The 23669-nt window shown below is 41.0% G+C and overlaps 1 protein-coding gene across 19 annotated transcripts in view; it reads left to right on the forward strand.

Annotated features, from left to right (window-relative positions):
- Positions 1-22219, forward strand: part of prickle1b (prickle homolog 1b) — a 493868-nt gene extending 471649 nt beyond the window's left edge. For all 19 annotated transcript variants that reach the window (XM_068050957.1, XM_068050954.1, XM_068050955.1 and 16 more), the window contains 6 exons: positions 6822-6935; positions 8879-9016; positions 11348-11551; positions 14849-15035; positions 16129-16995; positions 20223-22219. In XM_068050957.1, coding sequence (XP_067907058.1) covers positions 6822-6935; positions 8879-9016; positions 11348-11551; positions 14849-15035; positions 16129-16995; positions 20223-21076 — 2364 coding nt within the window. In that variant the 3' untranslated portion in view covers positions 21077-22219. The remainder of the gene's footprint in view (positions 1-6821; positions 6936-8878; positions 9017-11347; positions 11552-14848; positions 15036-16128; positions 16996-20222) is intronic.
- Positions 22220-23669: the final 1450 nt, after the last annotated feature.

Here is a 23669-nt window from a genome sequence, read left to right on the forward strand (position 1 = left end):
GGCATACAACACTCACTTATGTAGAAATGCATGAGGTTCTGTCAACCTTTCCGGAGGCACTGTGCACGATTGGAGAGACATTAGAGGAATCCATCTCTAGCATGAATGCCCTGATGTCTCAGGCCTTCATGCTGATGTGCATGACCATGGAAAGAGTGGCCACCTGAATGGAGTATCAGACACAGTTGGCACCAATTGCATGCTTGCCCTCACCAATGGCCTGCATACTCAGACTGCCACCTTAAGCAGGATGAGAAAAGCCTCACCGTGGCTCTTCAGCATCTCACTGAAGTGCAGCAAAGTGCTTTCCAGGTCTTGGCTAGCAGGGAAGTGCAGCTAGGCCAACAGAGGGAAGATGGAGAAAGGGGAATGGAGATGAGGACTCTGCTCAAAGCACTTCCATTCCTCTCCCTTGCCCCTCCCTCAATTAATGCCCACATGCTGCCTCCTGCCGTAGGTTGAACCTACCCCTGCACAGTCTTTGATGGGGTCCTCACAGGCTCCAAAACTCAGAGGATGTCAGCCACGAGCCTCTGAACAGTCAGAGCAGGGATACGAGCAACCTGCCTTTAGCTCTGCTGAAGCCACAGGGGTTGCAGTACATTGGAGAACTAGGAAAAGGAAGAGAAAGGATTTGTAGTTGCACAATGGTAATCGACTTGGGCATTTAACAGTGTGCTGCATTGTCACATTTTTCTTTCAATGTTTATGAACCATAAACTTTATTTCAAAGCTCCATTCTCTGGTCCTCCCCATTGATGCCGTCTGCCTGCCAAGGCTTTCTTTTGCCTTGTAAAAAATGGTATGACAAGAGTGAAAGATGAACAATGGGTATCAGTGAGATAAATGGATTGTTGACTGTGGTATTGCTATGTGCTGGTGGAGCTCAGCAGATTCAGAACTGGTGTGCTAGAAGGCTCTTCAGATTAGCTGAGGTGTGTCTTAGTCAGTCCATCCTGGACCTTCCTGCCAGCTAAGTGATTGGGTACAGGTGTCTTTGCCCCATCAGGCTCCTCCTATGTCTCCTCCCCCTCTGAAGAAGTGGTCATCACCTTCCTCCTCCTGGAGCTCCAGTCCTTGTTGCTGCACAATGTTATGCAAGGTGCAGCATACCACTATCAGTCTGCAAACCATTGCTGGTGTATAAGGAAGGGTCCCCCCCAAATCTGTCCAGGCACCTGAATCACATCTTCAGCATCAAGATGGCTTGCCCAATGGCCACCCTTGTGCTCATGTGTCTTCGGCTATACCTTTCCTGAGCACCAGTGGTAGGGCTCCTCACAGGTATCATCAGCCATGTCCTTCGTGGATATCCCTTGTCTCTAAGGAGCCATTCACTGACTCTGCTTGGAGGTGCAAATATCTGTGGGAGACTTGACTGGTGCTGAATGAAGGCATCATGGCAGCTTCCTGGGTGTCTTGCACAGACGTGCATGATGATCTTTCGGTGATTGCTCACTGGCTGGACATTAATCAAATGGAATCCCTTTTGGTGAATTCTGCTGGGTGACCTAAGGGCCCCTTGATTGCTACATGTGTGTAATCTATAACTCCTTGTCCCTCTGGGAAGCCAGCCAGAGCTGCAAACCTGACGGCCCTGTCATGCTGACTGCCCTCATCAGCAGTGAAGTACACTTAAGTGCCGACCCTGGCAGACATGGCTCTGTTACCTGGGAGATGCACTAGTTCCCAGCAGATTGTGAGATTCTACAAATGTCACCAGCAGATCCCTAGAAGGAACTGGAGGCAAATAAATTCACGGCTGTGGTGACCTTGACCACTACTGCTAATGCGTGCCCACCTGCTCCACTTTGAAGGCGGTCTTCTTCCAGGAGGCTGAGTCAGCAGCGGCCTGATGGGAAAGTCTGAGCCTCCTGAGATACTGGAGCTTAGTCATGTCTACAAAGCAACCCTCTGTCTTGTGCTCATCCAGTCTGTCCTGTGGACTGGCAGCTGATTGAGGAAAAGGCTGCTTCTGCTCCTGCTGGTTCCTCATCAAAGGTCCGAGATAGAGCTTCAGAGGCTCCCATACTGCAGTGAAGGCTGACAGTTGGGAAGTGCAGATCAAAGTCAAAATACTCGAAGGTAGCAGAAATTCTACTGGATTGTAAAAGTACTGGAAATCACCTCCAAAGCAGTGAAAGCACACAAGTACATGAGCAAAGGCCTTTTACTTCGGCAAGTAGCAGGTGTCATATCTCAGTATTTATATCCTTTCTTGTCTTGTCAATTTCTCAGCCTTGTCAAACCCAGCCTCACCTTAATTATACCTGACAAGTTCCAGAAAGCCTGGGAAACTCATACAGAAAGAGTTAAAGACTGAATCCTGGGTTAAAGCTGCAGTTAATTGCCACTTAACATATTTAAATCTTTGACCCACCAGTCCCGTGGGGGTTTCCCACAACGTTTTCACGTCAAATGCTAAAGTCGGCAGATTCCCGCCAGCTTCCCGGCAGACTGACAATTTCTGATCTTTTAATCTGCTGCCCGCACATACACCCACACACACTCGCAGATTGAGCTTTTCCTTCTGCTAGGGAGGTGGAACGCTTGCTCTCAGCCATCCGTAAGTGGTGAAGAAATAGAACACAAAAATAAATTTTTAAAAATCAAGACAATGCAAAAATCCATAAAGCATATTATTAAATGTATATTTTTTCATGGCAGTGATTTATAGTTACATTTTAATGTAATGCAATTTATTGTTCTGGATATACCATCCAAACTGAAAGAAGTTCCCTTCACATTTTAACTGGTGAAGAAGTGGCCAATTCTGAACAGTTTTGCTGACAATGTTTCTTGTCTCAAATTCTTCTCTACTTGAGTCAGTTGTCAGCTTGCCTACACAATGCTGCATCAGGATTCCTCTGGCCAAGACTTTCCATTTCCTCTTGGCTCATTCACTTGGTTTGTTTCCTCTCAAAAGTCAGTAGAGCATTTAAGAAATTGCATATCAGCACTGTGCTTTATTGGCCAATGGTAACTTGGTAGACATTTTTTTTTTTTTTTTTTTAGAGATACAGCACTGAAACAGGCCCTTCGGCCCACCGAGTCTGTGCCGAACATCAACCACCCATTTATACCAATCCTACACTAATCCCATATTCCTACCAAACATCCCCACTTGTCCCTATATTTCCCTACCACCTACCTATACTAGTGACAATTTATAATGGCCAATTTACCTATCAACCTGCAAGTCTTTTTGGCTTGTGGGAGGAAACCGGAGCACCCGGAGAAAACCCACGCAGACACAGGGAGAACTTGCAAACTCCACACAGGCAGTACCCGGAATCGAACCCGGGTCCCTGGAGCTGTGAGGCTGCGGTGCTAACCACTGCGCCACTGTGCCGCCCATTATACATTATACCAGGCCCACTTGCTAGCGGGCCCAACACTTCAAATTAAGAATTCTCATTCTCGTGTTTAAATCCCTCCAAGGTTTCACCCCTCGCCATCCCTGTAACCTCCTCCAGCCCCACAGCTTTAGTTTAGTTTAGAGATACAGCACTGTAACAGGCCCTTTGGCCCACCGAGTCTGTGCCGACCATTAACCACCCATTTATACTAATCCTACACTAATCCCATATTCCTGTCACATCCCCACATGTTTCCCTACCACCTACCTATACTAGGGCAATTTATAATGGCCAATTAACCTATCAACCTGCAAGTCTTTGGCATGTGGGAGGAAACCGGAGCACCCGGAGGAAACCCACGCAGACACAGGGAGAACTTGCAAACTCCGCACAGGCAGTACCCAGAATCGAACCCGGGTCCCTGGAGCTGTGAGGCTGCGGTGCTAACCACTGCACCACAGCCTTCTGAAAATTCTGCATTCCTCCAATTCTGGTCGCTTGTCCATTCTGCACTTCATTCACCCCACCATTGGCAGCCATGCTTAAAGCTATCTCGGGCCTAAAATTCTGGAATTTTAACTGTCTCTGTCTCTCCAGCTCTCTCTACTCTTTTAAGTTTCTCCTCAAAACCTACCTCTTCAACAAAGCTTTTGGTCAGCAGTCCCAATGTTTCCTTTGCTCACTTGGTGTCAGTCTTTGATTATACTTTTGTGAAGAGCCTTGGGAATTTTTATTACATTAAAGGCTCTATATAATTGCAGGTTCCTGATGTTGCTAATCCCAATCCCAACAGACTGGGAAACTAATCCCATTTTCTATTAACTGGTAACAGATATAAATTCCTAGCATATTCTGTGAGAAGAGAGTTTGTGCATGTACAAGTTTTATACACATTAGCATTCCCCTCAGTGTCAGATTGCAACACTTTCAAATGTCAGATTCACCAAAGTTTGTTTATCTATTTAAGAATTATGTGTGGATCTGCATTCCATTGCTAGCTAATTAATGAAAAGTGGATCTTAATGGGAATGATAGGGACAGCACATAGATTTAGTAACAGAGCCCAAAGGAGAAAATGGTGATTGCATATGTCGCAGATAATCAAGAACTGATATTGTGTGAGTATCAGTGTAACAGTATCTTTACATAGGCGCCCATCTTTTTGAATGGGATATGGGTATAGAGTGAGAAAGTAGAATTGAGGTAGAAGATTAGCCATGATCTTACTGAATGCCAGATTAGGCTCGAGGGGCCCTTTGGCCTACTCCTGCTTCTATTTCTTATATTCAATGTACGGTATACCTATGAAGTTATTAACAAAATACAAGCATCTTTTTAATTTTAAGTTACCCTCTTAGAGAGGGTTTCTTTGACAGTATGAATGTAGATTTGGCTAACATTTTTATAGCATTTTAAGATTTTAAAACATTTAAACATTTAAAACATTTTAACACTGCGGCACAGTTGCGTAGTGATTAGCACCGCAAAATGACAGCTCCAGCAACCCGAGTTCAGTTCTGGTTACTGCCTGCGTGGAGTTTGCAAGTTCTCCCTGTGACCGTGTGGGTTTCTGCCGGGTGCTCTGGTTTCCTCCCACAGCCAAAGACTTGCAGGTTGGTAAGTAAATTGGCCATTGTAAATTGCCCGTAGTGTAGGTAGGTGGTTGGAGAATGGTGGGGATGTAGTAGGGAATATCAGATTAATGTAGGATGAGTATAAATGGGTGGTTGTTGGTCAGCACAGACTCAGTGTGCCAAAGGGCCTGTTTCAGTGCTGTATCTCTAAATAAAACAAAATATTTCTCTTAACAAAAGAGCTGCTTGCCAGCTTTTTATGAAACCGACCAGTGCTACTCTCTCAGTCCACTGCCTCAGCTTCATCTGTCATCCTTTCTCCCACATGTCTTCGTACAGATTGTCCTTCTTCCTTGAACATCATGTTCTCTATTAGTACAGCCGAAGTCTATTAATCCGAAGTGCCCCAGTTGAAATCAATGGTCCCATTATCAGATCACCTCCATTAAGCGCGGAGACTCAACAGGTTCATCTGTTGTGAAGATTTATGAGTTAGACTTGAATGTTTTGCTACATTAACAGTAATTGGGTATTAACTTTTGGTTAATACTTATACAGGACAGACATGTGTTTTAATTTTGTGTGTGTGTTTGTTCATAAGTTCTAATAAAAATATGTTGTCTCTTGGGAATTGATTGAAACATGGTGAAAAAACTCCTTAAATAACAGAATTTCCTCATTAAGTATCTCAGTAACTCATATGAACTGTACTGCTAACATAGCCCACAACATTAAGGAATGTCCCACAGAAGCAATGGAAAATAATACAGTTTGTGTCAGAACAAGAAGTGTCCAGGACTAGTTTTGTCAGTTCCATCTGGGTTAAAGACCTAGAATCAGGAAAGTCTGATTTAAAACTGGAGGGGAAATAATAGTACCATTCTCTGCCTGTTTATAGTAACTTGTTCTGTAACCCCCTTCCTTCTCCCTGCAGTGTACTGCTGACTTTTGATCCTGAGTAGGAGGTATCTCCTTAATTTTCCTGCACAAGAGTCAGTTTGGAGACCCCCAGTTGGGAGGTGTTCAACTATAAAGCCCCATTTTATGGCAAGTCTCTCATTTGACCTACAAATAATTATTTCCAATTACCAGCCATTACCTTTGATTGGAATAGCTCCTCGCCAGATGCTCTACTGTAATAAATTAGTGACTGTACAGTCAGTGAACCTGGCGTCTAGTACACTGATGGCTGGAACCCAAAGCTGGAAGAAATTTCCTTCAGCTACATCCCAGAAGCACACATGGAAGCAATGAAGTCAACTTGCTTGGACGAGCTTTGCCTGTGGGAGATCAGAAAACCGAGCACGCTCTTCTCTTTTAAGTCTACTGAATCTGTACAGTTTATGGGCCAGACTTGTATTTGTATGAAGTGGTTGTTTTCTGGGCAACTTTACACAATAACTTGGGTAATAGCTGACAGAAATGTGAAATTTTCACTGCTGCGCTAAACAGCTTTGGAAGGGGCAGAAGCGATAATAACCACATTAAATGAGCATTATTTATGATACCCTAACTGTTACTGCAAATTGCATTTCAGAATGGCAGCTCTGTAGCTCTTGTGCACTGGACATATTTGAAGCAATCCAATTTTGTTGACTTCAGTGATCTCTAGACCTAGCAATGATCAGTGGAACATAAATCCTGTTCAGTGTAATATCCCACCAATTCCATAAGTCATAAATCCCTGTTTCCAAAAAGTCAATAACTAGATGCATTTGGAAGTTGCTTTATGAGAATGTTCCCAGTGTCTGATGTGCAACCAATAGAAGAAACTGATGTAACTGCTTGCTAGTATGATATAATGAACCATTTTGTATTGGGACATTTCTCTGTTGACTTTTTAAACTTTCAGTTATGCATTTATTCTCCTTTTTGACCCCAAATACAGGTTCAGCTATATTTCTCATGCCTACCAGAAGAGAAGGTCCCTTATGTTAACAGCACTGGAGAGAAACACAGAATTAAGCAGCTCTTGTACCAACTACCACCCCATGATAATGAGGTAAAAAACCATTAAAAAAAGACACAAGTCCTGCTCACGCACACCAGGCATTCGGTATTTATAGGCTCATTATAGACAAGGGTGAGGAAAGCAGAATCCCTTTCTCTTGTCTTTCCTGCTTGCCGTGGCTAACCAGATTTTTGTGTAAAAAGTTTAAAACTGTCATAGGAATGGCATCTAATCCCCAAAGCCCACAATTAGTATGTCCCGCAAACTTTGAATTGTTTAACTATTTGCTCTGAAGCAAACATTCCTTGTGCTTTTATTAGTGATCATTGTCATCCCTTCATGTTAGATTTGTTTTATTTAGCCTCACTCTCTTGACACGAATTGCTTTTATGCTGTTTGCTGCCACATTCTAATTGTCGTCAAGTGGTTACAATTTCGAATAATACTGTGTGTGGAGAGGGAGAAACAGAATGCACTGTAGCAGTGAGATTCTGCGACTTGAAGCAGGCATTGTGTTCCTGTGTACTTGTTGGAAAGGAGGGACCTTTCTTGAATAAATAAACCGCAGCTCATGTTTTAATCCAGTCCGCAAATCACGATTACAAAAGGCCTCGTAGTAAAACAGAAATGTGCTTTCTAGCAGGGGGCTTAAGTTGTAAAGGGCTGCTAACAATTATCCCTTTCTATTTAAAGTCTTTCTTCTTTAGTCATTTAAGTGTCTTTTGGTTGGGCCTCTTTTGCTTTTTAAAAAAAAATCAAGCTCTTGCCTAGCTGCCTGTATTAGCATTCACAGCTCATATGTCCCACTTTAATCAGAAGCTGCTGTTAGGCTAATATCATTGCATAAATTCTCCATTCAATCCAACCTAGAATTTCTAAGTAGGCATTAGTAACCTAATCTACTAGATGTAAGCAACACCCTAGTAATATTAATACTGTATATAAAATTGGAAGCATTGTCAGAACTAGCCCTTTGTGTACTGAATTGTAAAATCATTGATCGTCTAGTATAGGTGAGATAAGATTTCCCATAGTTGCTTTGTGTTATTGGTGTAAACAATAGTGGGAAGATTTCCCTGTCCACAGTCACTATTGTAAAAAGCAGTTTTATTGGGAGTTGTGATCAGAGGAAACATTCCTGCTAGTTTTTTAGAAATTCTGTTGCTATTGTTTTCTTGTTCTGTACACTTGCTTACAAAAATTCCAGTTCGGCAGCACCACTCGCTGTGCCTTCAACATGGGCAAGGAACGGTGAGAGTGATAACGACGGATGAATCGGTGAGTGTGGAGCTGATGACCGTTGTGGGAGTACGGAGCTGGAAAAAGTGAATCCTGAAGATACTCTTAACACTAAGCACAGTGGCACAGTGGTTGGCACTGCAGCCTCACAGCTCCAGGGACCCGGGTTCAATTCTGGGTACTGCCTGTGCGGAGTTTGCAAATTCTCCCTGTGACTGTGTGGGTTTCCGCCGGGTGCTCCGGTTTCCTCCCACAGCCAAAGACTTGCAGGTTGATAGGTAAATTGGCCATTGCAAATTGCCCCTAGTGTAGGTAGGAGAATTGTGGGGATGTGGTAGGGAATATGGGCTTAATGTAGAATTAGTATAAATGGGTGGTTGATGGTCAGCACAGACTCGGTGGGCTGAAGGGCCTGTTTCAGTGCTGTATCTCTCTATGACTACTGCAAGGGTGGCAAAAGAGCTGAACTCGAACATTCTGTGTGGGTACAGGAGGGAGCAGAAGTCAGGCAGAGTCAGTAAAATGGCAGCTCCATTGATGGGAAAGGAACAGGGCTCTATCGTGGCTCCCAAAGCCAAGTTGATAATATTCTGCGCCCCCCCATGATGATCTGATTTGTCTGCAATTATCATGGTCCAATGGGAACTGCTCTAGTACTACATTTCTGAGTTAAGTACTTCAGAAATGGTTTAAATGAAGCAGGTTATAGGTAGTGGCAGAAAGATAATAAAGCATTACTTGTGTATTTTTTTTAGGTGCGTTACTGCCAGTCACTGAGCGAGGAAGAAAAGAAAGAGTTGCAGCTCTTCAGTGCCCAGAGGAAGAAAGACGCTCTCGGAAGAGGAACTATCAAACAACTACCAAGAACCCAAATACATACAGCATGTGATCAGGTACAAGGAAGCTGTTATCAGACAAGCACTATATTCAGTTTCTCTGAAGTCGCTGATTCCTGCTGGATATGTTTCCAACCAACATAGGTGGCCATTGTGAGGCAACCAACAGTACATTGACTGGCATTTCAACCCCTGAGGGCGAAACAGCCAATCACAATCTTATCCTCACCTGACATTCATGTTTCCATGGATACTCTTCCCAGCTAGGATATTGTAATATCTCCACTGTCACTGAACCAGACACCTTCTGGTCTGTATGGCTCAGTTTTTGCACTGATTTTACCAATTAAGCATGTGAGAAAAATCCATAATTATAATAAATGCAGTATAATACAAAATAAAATTACTTTATTTTCTCACTCTATTGCAACAGCTAAGTTCATTATTGAGATTCCCAGTAGGATTGATCATACATCCCCTATTGCTCACTGAGCTTAACCAGTAGCTGAGCCTTAGAGACAAGAACAACCTAGATTCACTCTACGGCCTATGATGAATTACCTGATCTCAGCTGAAATGCTACATTGTCTCACTGGGATAGGGGGTCGACAGTGGGGTGAGGGGTGAGCGGCAATTCAAATAAGTTTTCCAATGTTCGCTATCCAATGATTCCTGATAGAGGTGGATAGGTGTAAAAAGCTGGTGAGGACAGGGTTAGACTCAACTATGATAGTCCTTTTGATTGAATAGCTATGCACACAAGAACAACACAAGGTATCAAACTGCGTCTCGCAACTATAAATTCATATCCCAGCAAGGGGGCAACACCTTCAGAGAAGAGAAGACAAAATTGGCAGAAAAATAGATTAGTTGTGTTCACTGTGTAGTATAAGGGTCTAAAAGGGTTAACCTTGAGAGAGATCCTACCATGATGATGTAAGAGATCATGTGAGAGAGACTTGAAGCTGGATGCAGCGTGGCTTTGGAGGAGTCACTCAGACTAGTGTGAAGATGTACATAGTTATACAATAATAAATATTAATGTTCTAATTACTCTAGACTATAGAATCTCTCTAAGCTAGACTAACAAATGTGGCAGCATACCAAACAAACATACAACACAATGTGGGAAGCATATTCAATAAAAGCACCTAGCAACTTGCTTGATTCTCACAACTGGTATTAAAATACTGAGCAGTTCATGGCTTGTGTAAGCTTATCTGGTATAATTTATTACTATTACTCCTTCAAGCAACAGCAGTGTAATAAATAGCCCATAGACACGTACAATACTGCCAATACATTAATGAGGAATTTAAAACAAACTTCAAATCCCACACATAGGAAGATTTTTGTAATATTAAAAAGAGTGATTGAAATCAAACAAGAGCTTAATTTGAATTAATAATTAATATGAAAGGCATGTCATTCAGAAGTCATTTACTGTTTAAAAGGAGAATAGCCAAAGACACATTTCTCTGCAGCACCTGTGGAAGAGCCTGTTACTCCAGAATTGGCCTTTATAGCCACTCCAGGCGCTGCTTCACAAACCACTGACCACCTCCAGGCGCGTATCCATTGTCTCTCGAGATAAGGAGGCCCAAAAGAAAGAAAAAGAAAAGGAAAGTCATTCTGGGATTGACATGCCAGTCACCTTCATTTGGTTTTATACAGAATTGCCCAATGTCTCTACCATGTATGTCACTAACCTGACAGGTTTCCTATCAGCTGACAGGGATGCTCTCTAAGAGAGAAATCAGAGGAAGCTGCTCTTTACTGTTGCATGAACCACGCCTGACAGTAAACTTCCATATACCAGGCCTAATGGCACTAATTAAGGAGAAAACCTCCATAATATGGAATTAGACATTCTTCATTCTGTTGTGTTGTTTTAGATTGCTTATCTCTCCCAAACTGCACAGAAATGAGCCATAATGTGTGCCTATAGGAGCTTTGAGTACCATTCAACACTGGGGAAGAGTGGGGTATGTGGTTGGTTCTTTAAAGCTGCAGATGTGAAGAACAGGTTTTGGGCTCTGTGGGCACAGTAAACAAGCTTTAAAGATGGTTGGTTTTGATGTAAAACCACTGATTTGTAAAAATCTAAATCATAGCCAACTGACTTGCCTTGTTGAAATGACTGTGATAACAGAAAAATGGTCTCAACAATTCTGGGAAGACTACTGATGTGACTCTGGACGAGCTTTGTGATGTGTTTATCTTGGTCCACTTGTTACTGTGTTTACTTCCATTTTTTATTCCTAATAAATCTTCTGATATCATTAAATCTGACATCAATGTAATGATGCAGGAGCATGAACAGGAGTGCAGTTTCTAATTCCTGCCACCACCCACCCCAACCCCAACACCCCCAATTGTATCTTCCAGTGCGAGGAGAAGATAAATGGAGGTGAAGTCGCAATATTTGCCTCCAGGGCTGGCTCTGCTGTTTGCTGGCACCCAGCGTGCTTTATCTGCTCAACCTGCCAGGAGCTCCTCGTCGATCTTATCTACTTCTACCAAGACAGGAAAATCCATTGCGGCAGACATCATGCTGAACTTCTGAAACCCCGCTGCTCTGCCTGCGATGAGGTGAGATGAGGTGTATGGAACTGAATTATTGAAGTACCACTTTAATGCTCAATGGCTGTCCTTGAAAGCTGACCTCTTTCCATAATGATAGGGAGATGAATATGTGACATATAAAGGGAACCGTTGTCACAGTATGTAAGAAAGAGAAAAATTTACATTTATATAGTGCCTTTCATTAGCTCAGTGCAACACAAAGTGCTTTACAGCCAGTTAAGTACTTTTGAAATGTAGTCACTATCGCAATGTAGGAAATGTGGCAAATTGTTTACTCACAGCAAGTGTCCACAAACAGCAACATGATAATGTCCAGACAGTTTAATTTAACTTGATATAACTAATTTTAATTGCTCCACTATTGTTGGCTGTGCCTTCAGTTGTCTAGGTCCTATGCTCTGATATTCCCTCCCTACACCTCTCTGCCTCTTTACCTCGCTTTCCTCCTTTGAGACAATCCTTAAGATCTCCCTCTTTGACCAAGCTTTTTGTCATCTGTTCTAATATCTTCTTATGTAGCGCAATGTTATATATTGTTTTATTGTACCTCTGTGAAACACCTTGTGTTGTTTTATTATGTTAAAAGCGCTATATAAATGCAAGTTGTTGTAATCTGTTTTTGAGATATTGGTTGAGGAATAAATATTAGCCCAGGACAACAGAAAGACCTGCCTTGCTTTCTTCGGATAGAGTGATGGGAACTTTTATGTTCGCCTGAGAGGGCAGATGGGGCCTCGGTTTAACCTCTCATCCTAAAGACAGCACCTCCAACAGTGCAGTACTCCCTCAGTACTGCTCTGGAGTGTCAGCTTTGATTTTTGTGCTCAAGTCTCAAAATCATTTTAAAAAAATCATTTTTGACAGTTCACAAATGTGCAAGTCATAGAATTATACAGCACAGAAACAGGCCTTTCGGCCCATTGTGTCCTTGCCGGCAATCAAGTACCTATCTATTCTAATCCCATTTTCCAGCACTTGGCCCGTATGCTATGGCATTCAAGTACTCATCTAAATACTTCTTAAATGTTTTGAGGGTTCCTGCCTCTACCACCCCTTCAGGCAGTGTGTTCCAGATTCCAACCACCCTCTGGGTGTCCCCCAAGACACACAATATTTACTGAGTATTGGCTACAAGCCTTTAATTAAAAGCACTAATAGTGGAATTAAGCAGTTAAATATAAATTGGGGGTTTGGGTGGGGGGTGCTCAGTGGTTTTATCCGATGGGTAGTTGAGTTAATTGGCACAAGAACTTGTCAGAGTCAATCTCTGGTCTGTCCTATGTTCACCCATCTTATCAGGACAGTAATACAATTGGCATCAATGCCCTTGAGTTAAGGAGGGGATGAAAATAATCAGCTTAGGCTGCCTCCTACTGTTGGTTTTCAACTATTCTCTTGGAATGTGTGAGTATTGGGCAAGGATGGAACTGGACTTGACTATGATGCAACCTGCCATGAGAAGAAGTCAGCTGGAGTCGGGGGTTTCCAGATGGCGATCAAGAACAACAATGCTGGTAGCTTTCCCGCCTCTCTAATCCATGGGCAAAGGCTGTTACTATAGCACCTTCCTGCATCCGACAGATACTGGGGTTTGAATCTGGGACCTTGCAGATCTGTATGGCTGAGCTGCACATTGCCTTCAGCAGCTGAGGCATAATGCTGTCATCGACCATTTCTGGCCTTCCAAGGCAAAATGATCTAAAATCTGAAACCTTCCAATGAATATTGTGCTAGGTCTAGAATTGCACATCGTGCAATTTTGATAGAACAGGTTATTGAAAGTCTCTGTTTGTAGTTTTGCACCGTTTGAGGTTTTCAGCAACAGCTAGTATACCTTGGCTACTGACAAGTCAAAAAAGTTAACTCTGCCATTGGCTTCTGGCTGCAAGAGACCTGCATGTTAAGAGCTGGTAGCAATGAGCGCAGCAGAAAAAGCAACTTTCAAACCAAGGTCTCATTTGACAATTCAGGTGGCGATAAAAGATAAAACAGAAGAGGAGGGAGTGCTGCTGGTCATGCCCAAATATTCCTTCATCAGCCAATCACAGAGTGGGAAAAATAAACTGATCATTCATCTCACTACTGTTTGTGGGATGTCGCTGGCACAGATTGATTGCTTCATTTGCCTAAAACAAAAAAAAGACTTGTATTTATACAGAGTCTTTCACAGTCTCAGGATGTCCCAAAGCACTTTACAGCCATTGAAGTACTTCTGAAGTGCTGTCACTGTTGTAATGTAGGAAACGCGCAGCTTACACAAACAGCAATGTGAAAATGACCAGATAATCTGTTTTTTTGTGACGTTAACCAAAGGATAAATATTGGCCAGGACACCAGGGAGAACTCCCCTGCTTTCCTTCAAAATAGTCAAAATGGGATATTTTACATCCCACCTGAGAGAACAGTATTCCCTCAGAACTACACTGGAGTGTCAGCCTTGATTTTTGCACTCAAGTCCTGGAGGGGGACCTGAAACCACAACCTTAGAGGCAAGAGTGCTACCAATTGAGCCACAGATGACACACACTGAGTACTGCAATCCAAAAAAAGTAATTCATAGTCGACAGCATTTCAAAACAAGGCACTATATAAATTCAAGTACAACTTATTTTTTGTTTTGTGTACTCCAGATACCTATGGGGAGAAAAGCAATTTCACTAGGAATTCACATGACCAACAACAATGACTTGCATTTATATAGAACCTTTAATGTAGTAAAACATTGCAAGGCACTTCACAGGAGAGTTATCAGACAAATCTTTACTCTGGGCCACCTAAGGATATATTAGGACAGGTGACCAAAAGCTGAATCAAAGAGGAGAGTTTTTAAGGAATGTCGTAATGCAGAAGAGAGAGATGAGGGAATGCCAGCATTTGAGGTCTAGGTTGCTAAAGGCACGGCTGCCAATGGTGGGGTGATAGAAATCAGGGAGTACAAGAGGCCAGAGTTGGAGGAGCGCAAAGTTCTCAGTACAATCTGCAAATAAATGTTTTGGAGATTATGCACATATGGAGTAATGGTTATTAAATCCTCGACGTGATTTAGGTGTGTGATCAAGCAGAATACCATACTGTTACCGTTCTCTGACTAATACTTAGCTAAAAGTTAACAGAAAATGTTTGTGCATTCTTAATCTAGTTTCTCAGAACCTACAAAAGAGACACTGTCTAGTTTTTTTTAGTCTTAGTCTTAAAAAATAGAATACTTATTTACATTTCAGTTTAAATATGAACTGCAGAGATCCATGAGGAACCTAGGAGATGTGGACACTTGCCTAACAAAGCATTCTTCTGGAATTTCAGATTATTTTTGCTGATGAATGCACAGAGGCTGAAGGCCGTCACTGGCACATGAAACACTTCTGCTGTTTTGAGTGTGAAACTATCCTGGGTGGACAGAGGTATATTATGAAGGATGGACGCCCATACTGTTGTAGCTGCTTCGAGAGTCTGTACGCGGAATATTGTGAAGCTTGCGGGGATCATATAGGTAATCCAGTATTTATTTTCTTATATAAAACTCAGTTGCAATTTAAAAACTCATGTAATTGCAAGGGTTTTTAAAAAAAAGTATATCCACATTATTATTAGTTTTTGTGCAGATTGGTAAGGCATAGCCTATGTTTTGAATTTTTTAACAACTGATAATCAACATGGTTAGGTGAAACTATCACAGATATGAGCCCAGCAAATGAGAAATATATATACATGTTTTGTACTGGAACACTTTCTTCTAAAAAGTCTATGGATGGTTGATTGGCAAAAAAATGATCAGTAGCCAAACTTTGGTTGTGTCATATTCCTTACCCTAGCTCGTAATGATTTGCTTTTGTGCTCAGCCTCAGTTGGATAGGATAGCTTCAATAGACATGGGAGTAGAAATTGGTGTGTAGTATGGGCATAGAATGGGCACAAAGTACATTAATTTAACAGTGGAATGGCCAGTGCCCAATCTGCATAGGCATTGGTCTCACTACTAAATCTTGGGCCCCATTTTTCCAGCATCCCAGCTGAATGCCTAAAACAGGCAGTAGGCTCCTTGACTATGATAATGAGGGGATGAAGGCTTGTTTAAGGACTCCTTGGAAATATTAGTCAGTATCTAATAGAGCAGACACTGGGCCTTTGGTTGTTTGCTGGGTTCTAACAAGCGGCTACCAACAAACAAGTAAGCTTTCTTCTTATTAGATTGCTTTAATTTGATGCCAACTCCCACCAGCTGTGATTTGTACCATCTCGGCACCCATCCTGCCCCCGAGATTTACCCACCGACTGTGCTCTCAAGTCAAGCGGCCCAAAATTGAATCCTCTGGAAGAGCGGAGGTACAACAAGCTCTGGAAGCTCGCACAGAATATCTCGATGAGACCCGAAGTTCATGTAGCATTGAGTGTGCAACGGCAACCAGGGCCCAGACTAATTTCTACCCCATGGAGTGCTACTCATTTACAGTGTTGAATAACGTGCTCTGTATATGGATACCAACCCTCACATATATAAGTGAAACACATGCAAGCTAGAAGTAAAAATCAAATAATGTCAGATTGTTTGTTGCTTTTGTTTATGTGAAGTTTTTTTAATGCAGGAGTCGATCATGCACAGATGACGTATGATGGGCAGCATTGGCATGCCACCGACAAATGTTTTTGCTGTGCTCAGTGCAGGACTTCGCTTCTAGGATGTCCTTTCCTTCCAAAACAAGGACAAATTTTCTGCTCAAAAACCTGCAGTCTGGGCGAAGATGTACATGCCTCAGACTCCTCCGACTCTGCATTCCAGTCTGCACGGTCAAGAGAGTCAAGGAGAAGCGTGCGAATGGGAAAAAGCAGCAAGTCCGCAGATCAGTGCAGGCAGTCGCTGCTACTTTCCCCTGCTGTAAATTACAAATGCCCCGATTTCTCTGGTAGGGGGAATGACCCCCTATCTCAACAAATGGATGCCCTTAGCCTCACCAGCCAAGCTGCGAGTCTCAGCAACAATCTCTTCTGGACGGGCCGGATGGAACCAGAAACAGTAGAGGAACATGAAGAATGGGCTGAGCACGATGACTACATGACCCAGCTGCTGCTTAAATTTGGGGATCGGGGAATCTTTCAGCAGTCCAATGAAGACAGCAGGCAGTGTGAGCACTGGATATCAGACAGTGAAGCCAAAAATAAATTAGAACTGAATGGCCATAACAGTCAAGGCTTGGTAAGCAAGAAATATGAATCTAACATGTACTGGGCACAATCCCAGGATAATCTGGGAGATTCAGCCTATGGGAGCCATCCAGGTCCTGCCAGCAGCAGAAAGATTCAAGAGCTTGAAATTGAACATGGTGCAGTGGGCTACAAACATGACCAAAACCCATGGTACAAAGATTCGCTGGAATGCCTGACTAATGAGTTAAAGCCGGCAGAACAAAGTGTTCGAGATTCTGTGGATTCTTTGGCCCTGTCTAATATCACAGGTATCAAACGCTGAAAGCATTAATTAACTATATTAAAATGACAAAAGTATTTATCATTTTGGAAAATGGATTCACATATTAATTTTAGGAACTGTTGGTAACAAAAGTACCATTTTTGGAGAGATTTTTCTAAAATTACAGGAAATTGTATCCAGTGAGCAATAAATAGTTGGAAAGTGAAATTTAATTTCAGGCAAGACATTCATTTTCACTGTCTTGTGCTCAACAATAAAGCAACATCAGAGTGTAGAGAAACCTTTAAATATCTCACACACGATTCCCTTGCTCTTGGTGAGTAAAAATGTGTTTGATCAACAAGATGTTGACAACCATAACTTGCCTTTATATAATCCCTTTAAAATAGTAAAACATCCCAAGGCACTTCACAGGGGTGTAATCAGACAGCTTGGTCAAAGAGGTAGCTTTTAAAGAGTGTTGTAAAGGAGAAGAGCGAGGTGGGGAAGCCGAGAGCTTTAAGGAGGGGAATACAGAAGTTTAGTGCCTATACAGCTGAAGGCACGGCTGCCAATGATTTGGCTAACAAAGTCAGAGACACATAAGAGGCCAGAACTGGAGGAGTGCAGAGATCTCAGAGGTGTGCAGGGTTGGATAGGAAGGGGCAAGGCCATGAAGGTTTTGAACAGAAGGATGAAAACTCTAAAACGAAGGCATTCGGTGACCAGAAGCCAAAGTAGATCAGTGAGCACGGGGGTGATGGGTGATCAGGACTTGGTGCAGGTTAGGATACAGACAGCAGAGTCTCAGGATGAATGAGGTCAAGTTTATAGGGGAGTGTGATAATGAAGTGATTTATGACTTTAACCCCTTATAGGGACTAAACCAAATCAGGAGTACATCATTATGAATCTCTTTTAATTAAGTTCAAACCAGACAAACTCTTATAGACACCTATTTGGGTCCAAAGAACTAGTTTTCCCTCAAATAAAGAAAACTAACAGAGAATATTACCATCTTTTGGATAGCCTGTTTTTTAAATAATTATGGCCAAGTCATAAAGATCCCAAATATTATAAGGGTCTAGGAAACTCTCTTAAATACTAAGAGAGTGGGTTCTTGTAGTTGTATAGAGAATGCTACATGAGACGATTTATTAACTTTTATATATTTATTAAAGAATTTAACCAGCAATTCACTTTTAAGTGGATAATATCAAAGATTACTATAATATCAAAGATTACTAAGAGATGTATACACAATCTTATTTCTAAAATAGAATCCAAAAGTTCAACCTCGCCAATGTTACAGCAAAATACCTTAGAATATCCATCAAAATTCTAAGTAAACCGCTACCTTAAATTCCCCGAGTAAGCCTCCTGTATAACAAGACAAAACACTCTCAGTTAAGAGCAGAATTCTCTTGTCATGCAGTCAGCCGTTCTTATCATAGGTTGAGAAATATTGATGAGAAATTTCAATACCTCTGATTTTTCGATTCAAAACTCTCACGTTTATACTGTTTCTAATCTATTAACTCATCTTTTGGAATGTAGGTCTTACCTTTCTGTGCATGTTCATCCTGCTTTCGTTATCCATAAATGGTAATATCATTAGCTACTTATTCCCGATTAATTATCTGCTGAGAACTCCCTTCTCATAAAGTTGTGAGCTTTCATCTGGTCAAAATGTTTGTAATGTTTTATAGTAACACTGAGACTTAATTTTATAAATGTGTTTTATACTTAAAAGATTTTTAATTAAATTTGTGCAGTAACTTTTTTCCTTTTTGGGTTAAATTGGGTTTATATGGCATTTGTTTTTGTAGGTAAATTCCATTTTGTGATCAATCATCTGTGATGGTTCTTTGATGGTACCTTGTAGCATCTCCTTAAGTCAGTCTGTCTATATCATTAACATTATCAATTAATTAGGATTATAGTTATCAGTACAGACCACATACAGTATGCCTCGGTTTGTTTCCAATGTAGCAGAGACCTTAAAATGGATTTTTTTAAACTTAAAAGGTGTTTCTGATACACATTCCATTGTAACAGGGATGTTCATGGATTTTTAACTCTGCTCTTAAAGGGAATTTCTGTGAGTCTTGACTGACCATTTATTCAATCTTTAATTCTAAAAGGTATAATGTATTAATTATATCTACTTAATTCTACTTAATTGAGCCTATTATACCTATATTTCATCACAATATGTTGTTTTATCATCCTATACAGTTTCACCACATTGTGATGAGCGATCAAAGTGTCAATCATGCCTTAGTTGGTAGCACTCTCACCTCTGAAGGTTGTGGGTTCAAGACTCACACCAGAACTTGGGCACAAAAATCAAAGTTGACATTCCAGTATGGTACTGAGGGAATGCTGCACTGTCGGAAGTGCCATCATTTGGACGAAACATTGAACCGAGACCCTCTCTGCCCCCTCAAATGGACATAAAAGATCCCAAGGCACTATTTTGACAAAGAGTAGGGGAGTTATCCAGTGTCACGGCCAATATTTACCCCTCAATCAAAATCACCAAAACCAATTATAAAAGCAAAATACTGCAGATGCTAGATATCTGAAATAAAAACAGAAAGTGCTGGAAATATTCAGCAGGTCTGGCAGCATCTGTGGAGAGAGAAGCAGAGTTAATGTTTTAGGTCATTCTGATGAAAGGTCACAGACCTGAAACGTTAACTCTGCTTCTCTCTCCACAGATGCTGCCAGACCTGCTGAGTATTTCCAGCACGTTCTGTTTTTATTTCACCAAAACTGAATATCTGGTCATTATCACATTGCTATTTGTGGGAGCTTGCTGTGTACAAATCAGCTGCCATGTTTCCTACATTGCAACAGTGGCTACACTTTAAAAGTACTTCATTGGCTGTAAAGTGCTTAGGGATGTCCTATGGTTGTGAAAGGTGATAAATAAATGCAAGTCTTTTTTAAAAGTTTCTCTTTCATTGGGTTTGCCACACTTTGCACTTTCCTGTAATGCTAATTAACTTCAAATAACACTCTGGAAACTAGTTTTAATTGGTACTCTGATATTCCAGCAATGTTGGTGGCATAACTAGGTAGATAATGTGGAGGAGTGAGTGTATTTGTGGTACTTCGGTGGGGGGGGGAAGAAGCTATAAATCTCAGAATGAATTGATAATTTAAAACAAATTCTTCAATGAAGGCAATATTTTAGTGCATAGCAATGGTATTAACATTGCTGAGTAATGTTCAAAATGATTTATTCTCCCGATCCTTTTTTTGTAGGTGCTTCAGTAGATGGAGACAGCCAGCAAAGGTCATCCATGTTTGCTCTGCAGGATTTCCAAGAGATGGAGAATGACTGTGAAAAAATGAGTAACATGGGAACAATGAACTCCTCAATGTGTCACCGCAGCACAGAATCCCTCAAGAGTTTGACATCAGAACTCTGTCAGGTTGTGACCCCAGAGGAAAAGCAAAAGCCTCTCTACAACCCGATGCTAAGAAGATCAAAGTCCCAGTCAAGGCCACAGCAAGTTAAGTTTTCTGATGACGTCATTGATAACGGGAACTATGAGGAGGTCACAATTCGCCAACCTCCAATGAGTGAAAGAACTCGCCGGCGTGCATACAATTTTGATGGATATGGTAATCGGCACCATCATCGCCGCCGCAAGAGCAGGAAGTCCCGCTCTGACAATGCCCTCCATCTGGTCACAGAAAGGAGGTGTCCAAGAGAAAGGCCCCGTGTCTACTGTCCAGAAGACTATGACAAATTAGTCCAGGCCAAAGTCTCACGTGAAAGGCAGGCATACATTCAGAGCCAGGAATTGTATGGGCAGTACAATCATAACTCAGACTATGCACTACAGAACCAAGTAGTAGACAAATTTCTTGGCTTGTACGCTGATGACGATGATTCCTGGTGCTCAACATGCTCCTCTTCATCCTCCGATTCAGAAGAAGAAGGCTATTTCCTTGGGCAACCTATCCCACAGCCCAGGGCCCAAAGATATCAGTATTATACCGATAACCTTACAGGGCCATCGTCAGTGCTGCCGGGTTCCAGTGTTGGGCCACGCACCACCAAACCCAAAAAGAAAAAGGGGCACAAAGGGAAAAATTGTATAATTTCCTAGAGCAGAATTAGTATGAACCAAATCTGCAAGGAGCTTTTCTCTCATACTACCCTGTGAATTCAGATGGTGTCACTAAATGTCTGGTGGAAGCAACCTGTAAGTTAATTTGAAACTACGGTATACCCAGAGATAAAGTTGTTGGCAGTGAGATTGCTACTAGTCTACTTTAAATCCAGGAGTGACTGATGCGGCACTTGTGGATAAACACACTATTGTTTACACTTGTAGCAGTACTTTGTTTCTGCATTTTCATAGAATCCCTGCTTACAGTTCTTTATCCATCCAGTACGACACGGGACTTCACACTGCTGGGTTTACACTTCGAGAAAGCTTTAAGCGATTTCACCGGCTTTTAACTTTGTAACCTTTTAATATGTCTTAATTGGTGCTTTATGTTATTATAGTCTTAAATGTTCACTTACATTAAAGTATTTGCAATGAGTTTGTACAGGCAAAACAAAATGGGCTGAATGACCAAGGGGCAATAAAAAAAATGTCAGGCTGGAGTATATTGGTGCAAATCTGCTTTCCCCAATTCTAATATTACAGGCATTAAAGTAGCTGCAATCTGTAATTTCAAAAAAAATTGTTGGTATTTATAACGTAGCATTTAGTAACTAAAGTTAATCATAATTTAACAGTGCAAATAATGTATATATTGTAAAGTTCAGATTAAGAAACTGATATTTTTATATATCCCTGAATTACAAAAAAGTCATTTATGTTTGGTTGTAAGAAATAGATGTAATGAAGTAATTGGCAACATTAGATTCATTTTCTTAATGACCCTTTTGTTAATAACCATTCAGCGTTTTGTCTTTAGGATGTGTGTGTTTAAATGCTTCTTCTATATACAGCAAACAGCTTCACCCTGGTCTTTTTTCTAAATTAAATTCCTGTTGGGGTCCTTTGTATGCAGAGTGTTAAACTACTCCTTCCCGGTTCCGATTCCATAAGAACTTGGTGTCCTTGCTTTGTTACAAGAGCTCATTGTGAATCAGATAATGTAAAGAAGTATTAAACTGATGTATAAATGTAAAAACTGGAACATGTGGATGAATAAAATAAAAAAAGTTATTGTAAGATAATCCAATTTGTTTCACTAAAATGCATTACATACAATAATAAAGAGCTGTGAAGTTGGATCTGCATAACATTGTTATGTTTGATTAGAAATATATGATTTTTATAATTGATAGATGTGACACTCCAGGCAGAAACCCAGAACTGATGGAAATCTTCCACAATCATTTTTAATTAACAAAAACTTTGTTGATAACATCGTACTTCCTGCCGTTGTTATGTCATTACTTGGGTGGGGAAAACAAACAGTTTGTAATTGGATCTGAAAGATGGAGGTTACCAATTCAATGGAGAAGTTGCATTCAGATTACTTTTTAGATTATTTTTCCCACAGATAAGGAACCGAGACTGGGTGGCACTGTTGGTTAGAATAATGTCATTTGATCTTCTGGGATTGCAGCTTAAAACAGCAAAGACTGGTGGGATTAGTCTCTTCCGTCTTAATGCTTATTGAGGGTCATGTGCAGTTCCAGTTGGTAAAGGTCCAAAATTAAACACTACGATAATTCAGAACTAATTGTATAATTTAACTCAGCAGGCATTAGGACAGGAAATGGTTCATCTCATTGCTTGAGCAGTCAGTCATATCTCTTCCGAGGAATATGGCAAGAGGAATATGGGTGCAAATCAGGCGATAAGCATATGTCTTAATTGGTGCTTTATATTATTATAGTCTTAAATGTTCACTTGCATTAAAGTATTTGCAATGGGTTTGTAAAGATAAAACAAAAGGGGCTGAGTGAAGAATAATTTTATAACTATGTACTTATACTATATATAATTTTTCATCTTGGTTAGAGAAGATTATGGGACAGAGTTTCCACTAGTGATATCTGTGCAATCCACCAAACCAGTACAAAAGATTGGGGAATTTTAAATGTCAGTTAATTGTGAAAATCAGTTGTGTTTGTAATTTCTATGAGCTTTTACATTGGTTTAAGATTCAAGTAGCCCGGAGCAGACTCCTGCCACAAAACTAGCCAAGCCCCCAGAATGAATTTGCAAAAGTTTGCTGATTGCATAGGTTAGGGAATGCTCTTCAAATTGTGGTCATTTTATTAGGTACCAGCAGGCATTTTTGAAAGCTATTACATATCAAAAAATATTTAACTTACTAATTGACTAGTATACACCAATGAAACTATTAAATGGTACAGTATAGCTCGTTTAAGTAATTTACAGTGATTTTAAAATCGGTTCCTCACAGGTGGAGGACCAAACACTTATTAAAAATGCTTATTTCTGTGATAAACCCATTTTCAGTTGTATTAATAAAACTGCACCTGGAACTCTTAAGTATAACAATTAATGCTTTTTAATGGAAAGAAAAAAAATACATTCTAACAATTTACTTGATTGTGCTGGTTCATTGAAGAATTTACATTTATGGTTATGCAAATAAATTTTATCAGAAACTTGAACTGTAACATAACCAGCACAATTTGGGGCTGAATTTTACTGCCCTCTCAATGCCACAGGTACGGTGGCCAGTAAGATGCTGCGGGGAGAG

The sequence above is a fragment of the Heterodontus francisci genome, chromosome 18 (genome assembly GCF_036365525.1).
Source record: "Heterodontus francisci isolate sHetFra1 chromosome 18, sHetFra1.hap1, whole genome shotgun sequence".
Taxonomy (NCBI): Eukaryota; Metazoa; Chordata; class Chondrichthyes; order Heterodontiformes; family Heterodontidae; genus Heterodontus; species Heterodontus francisci.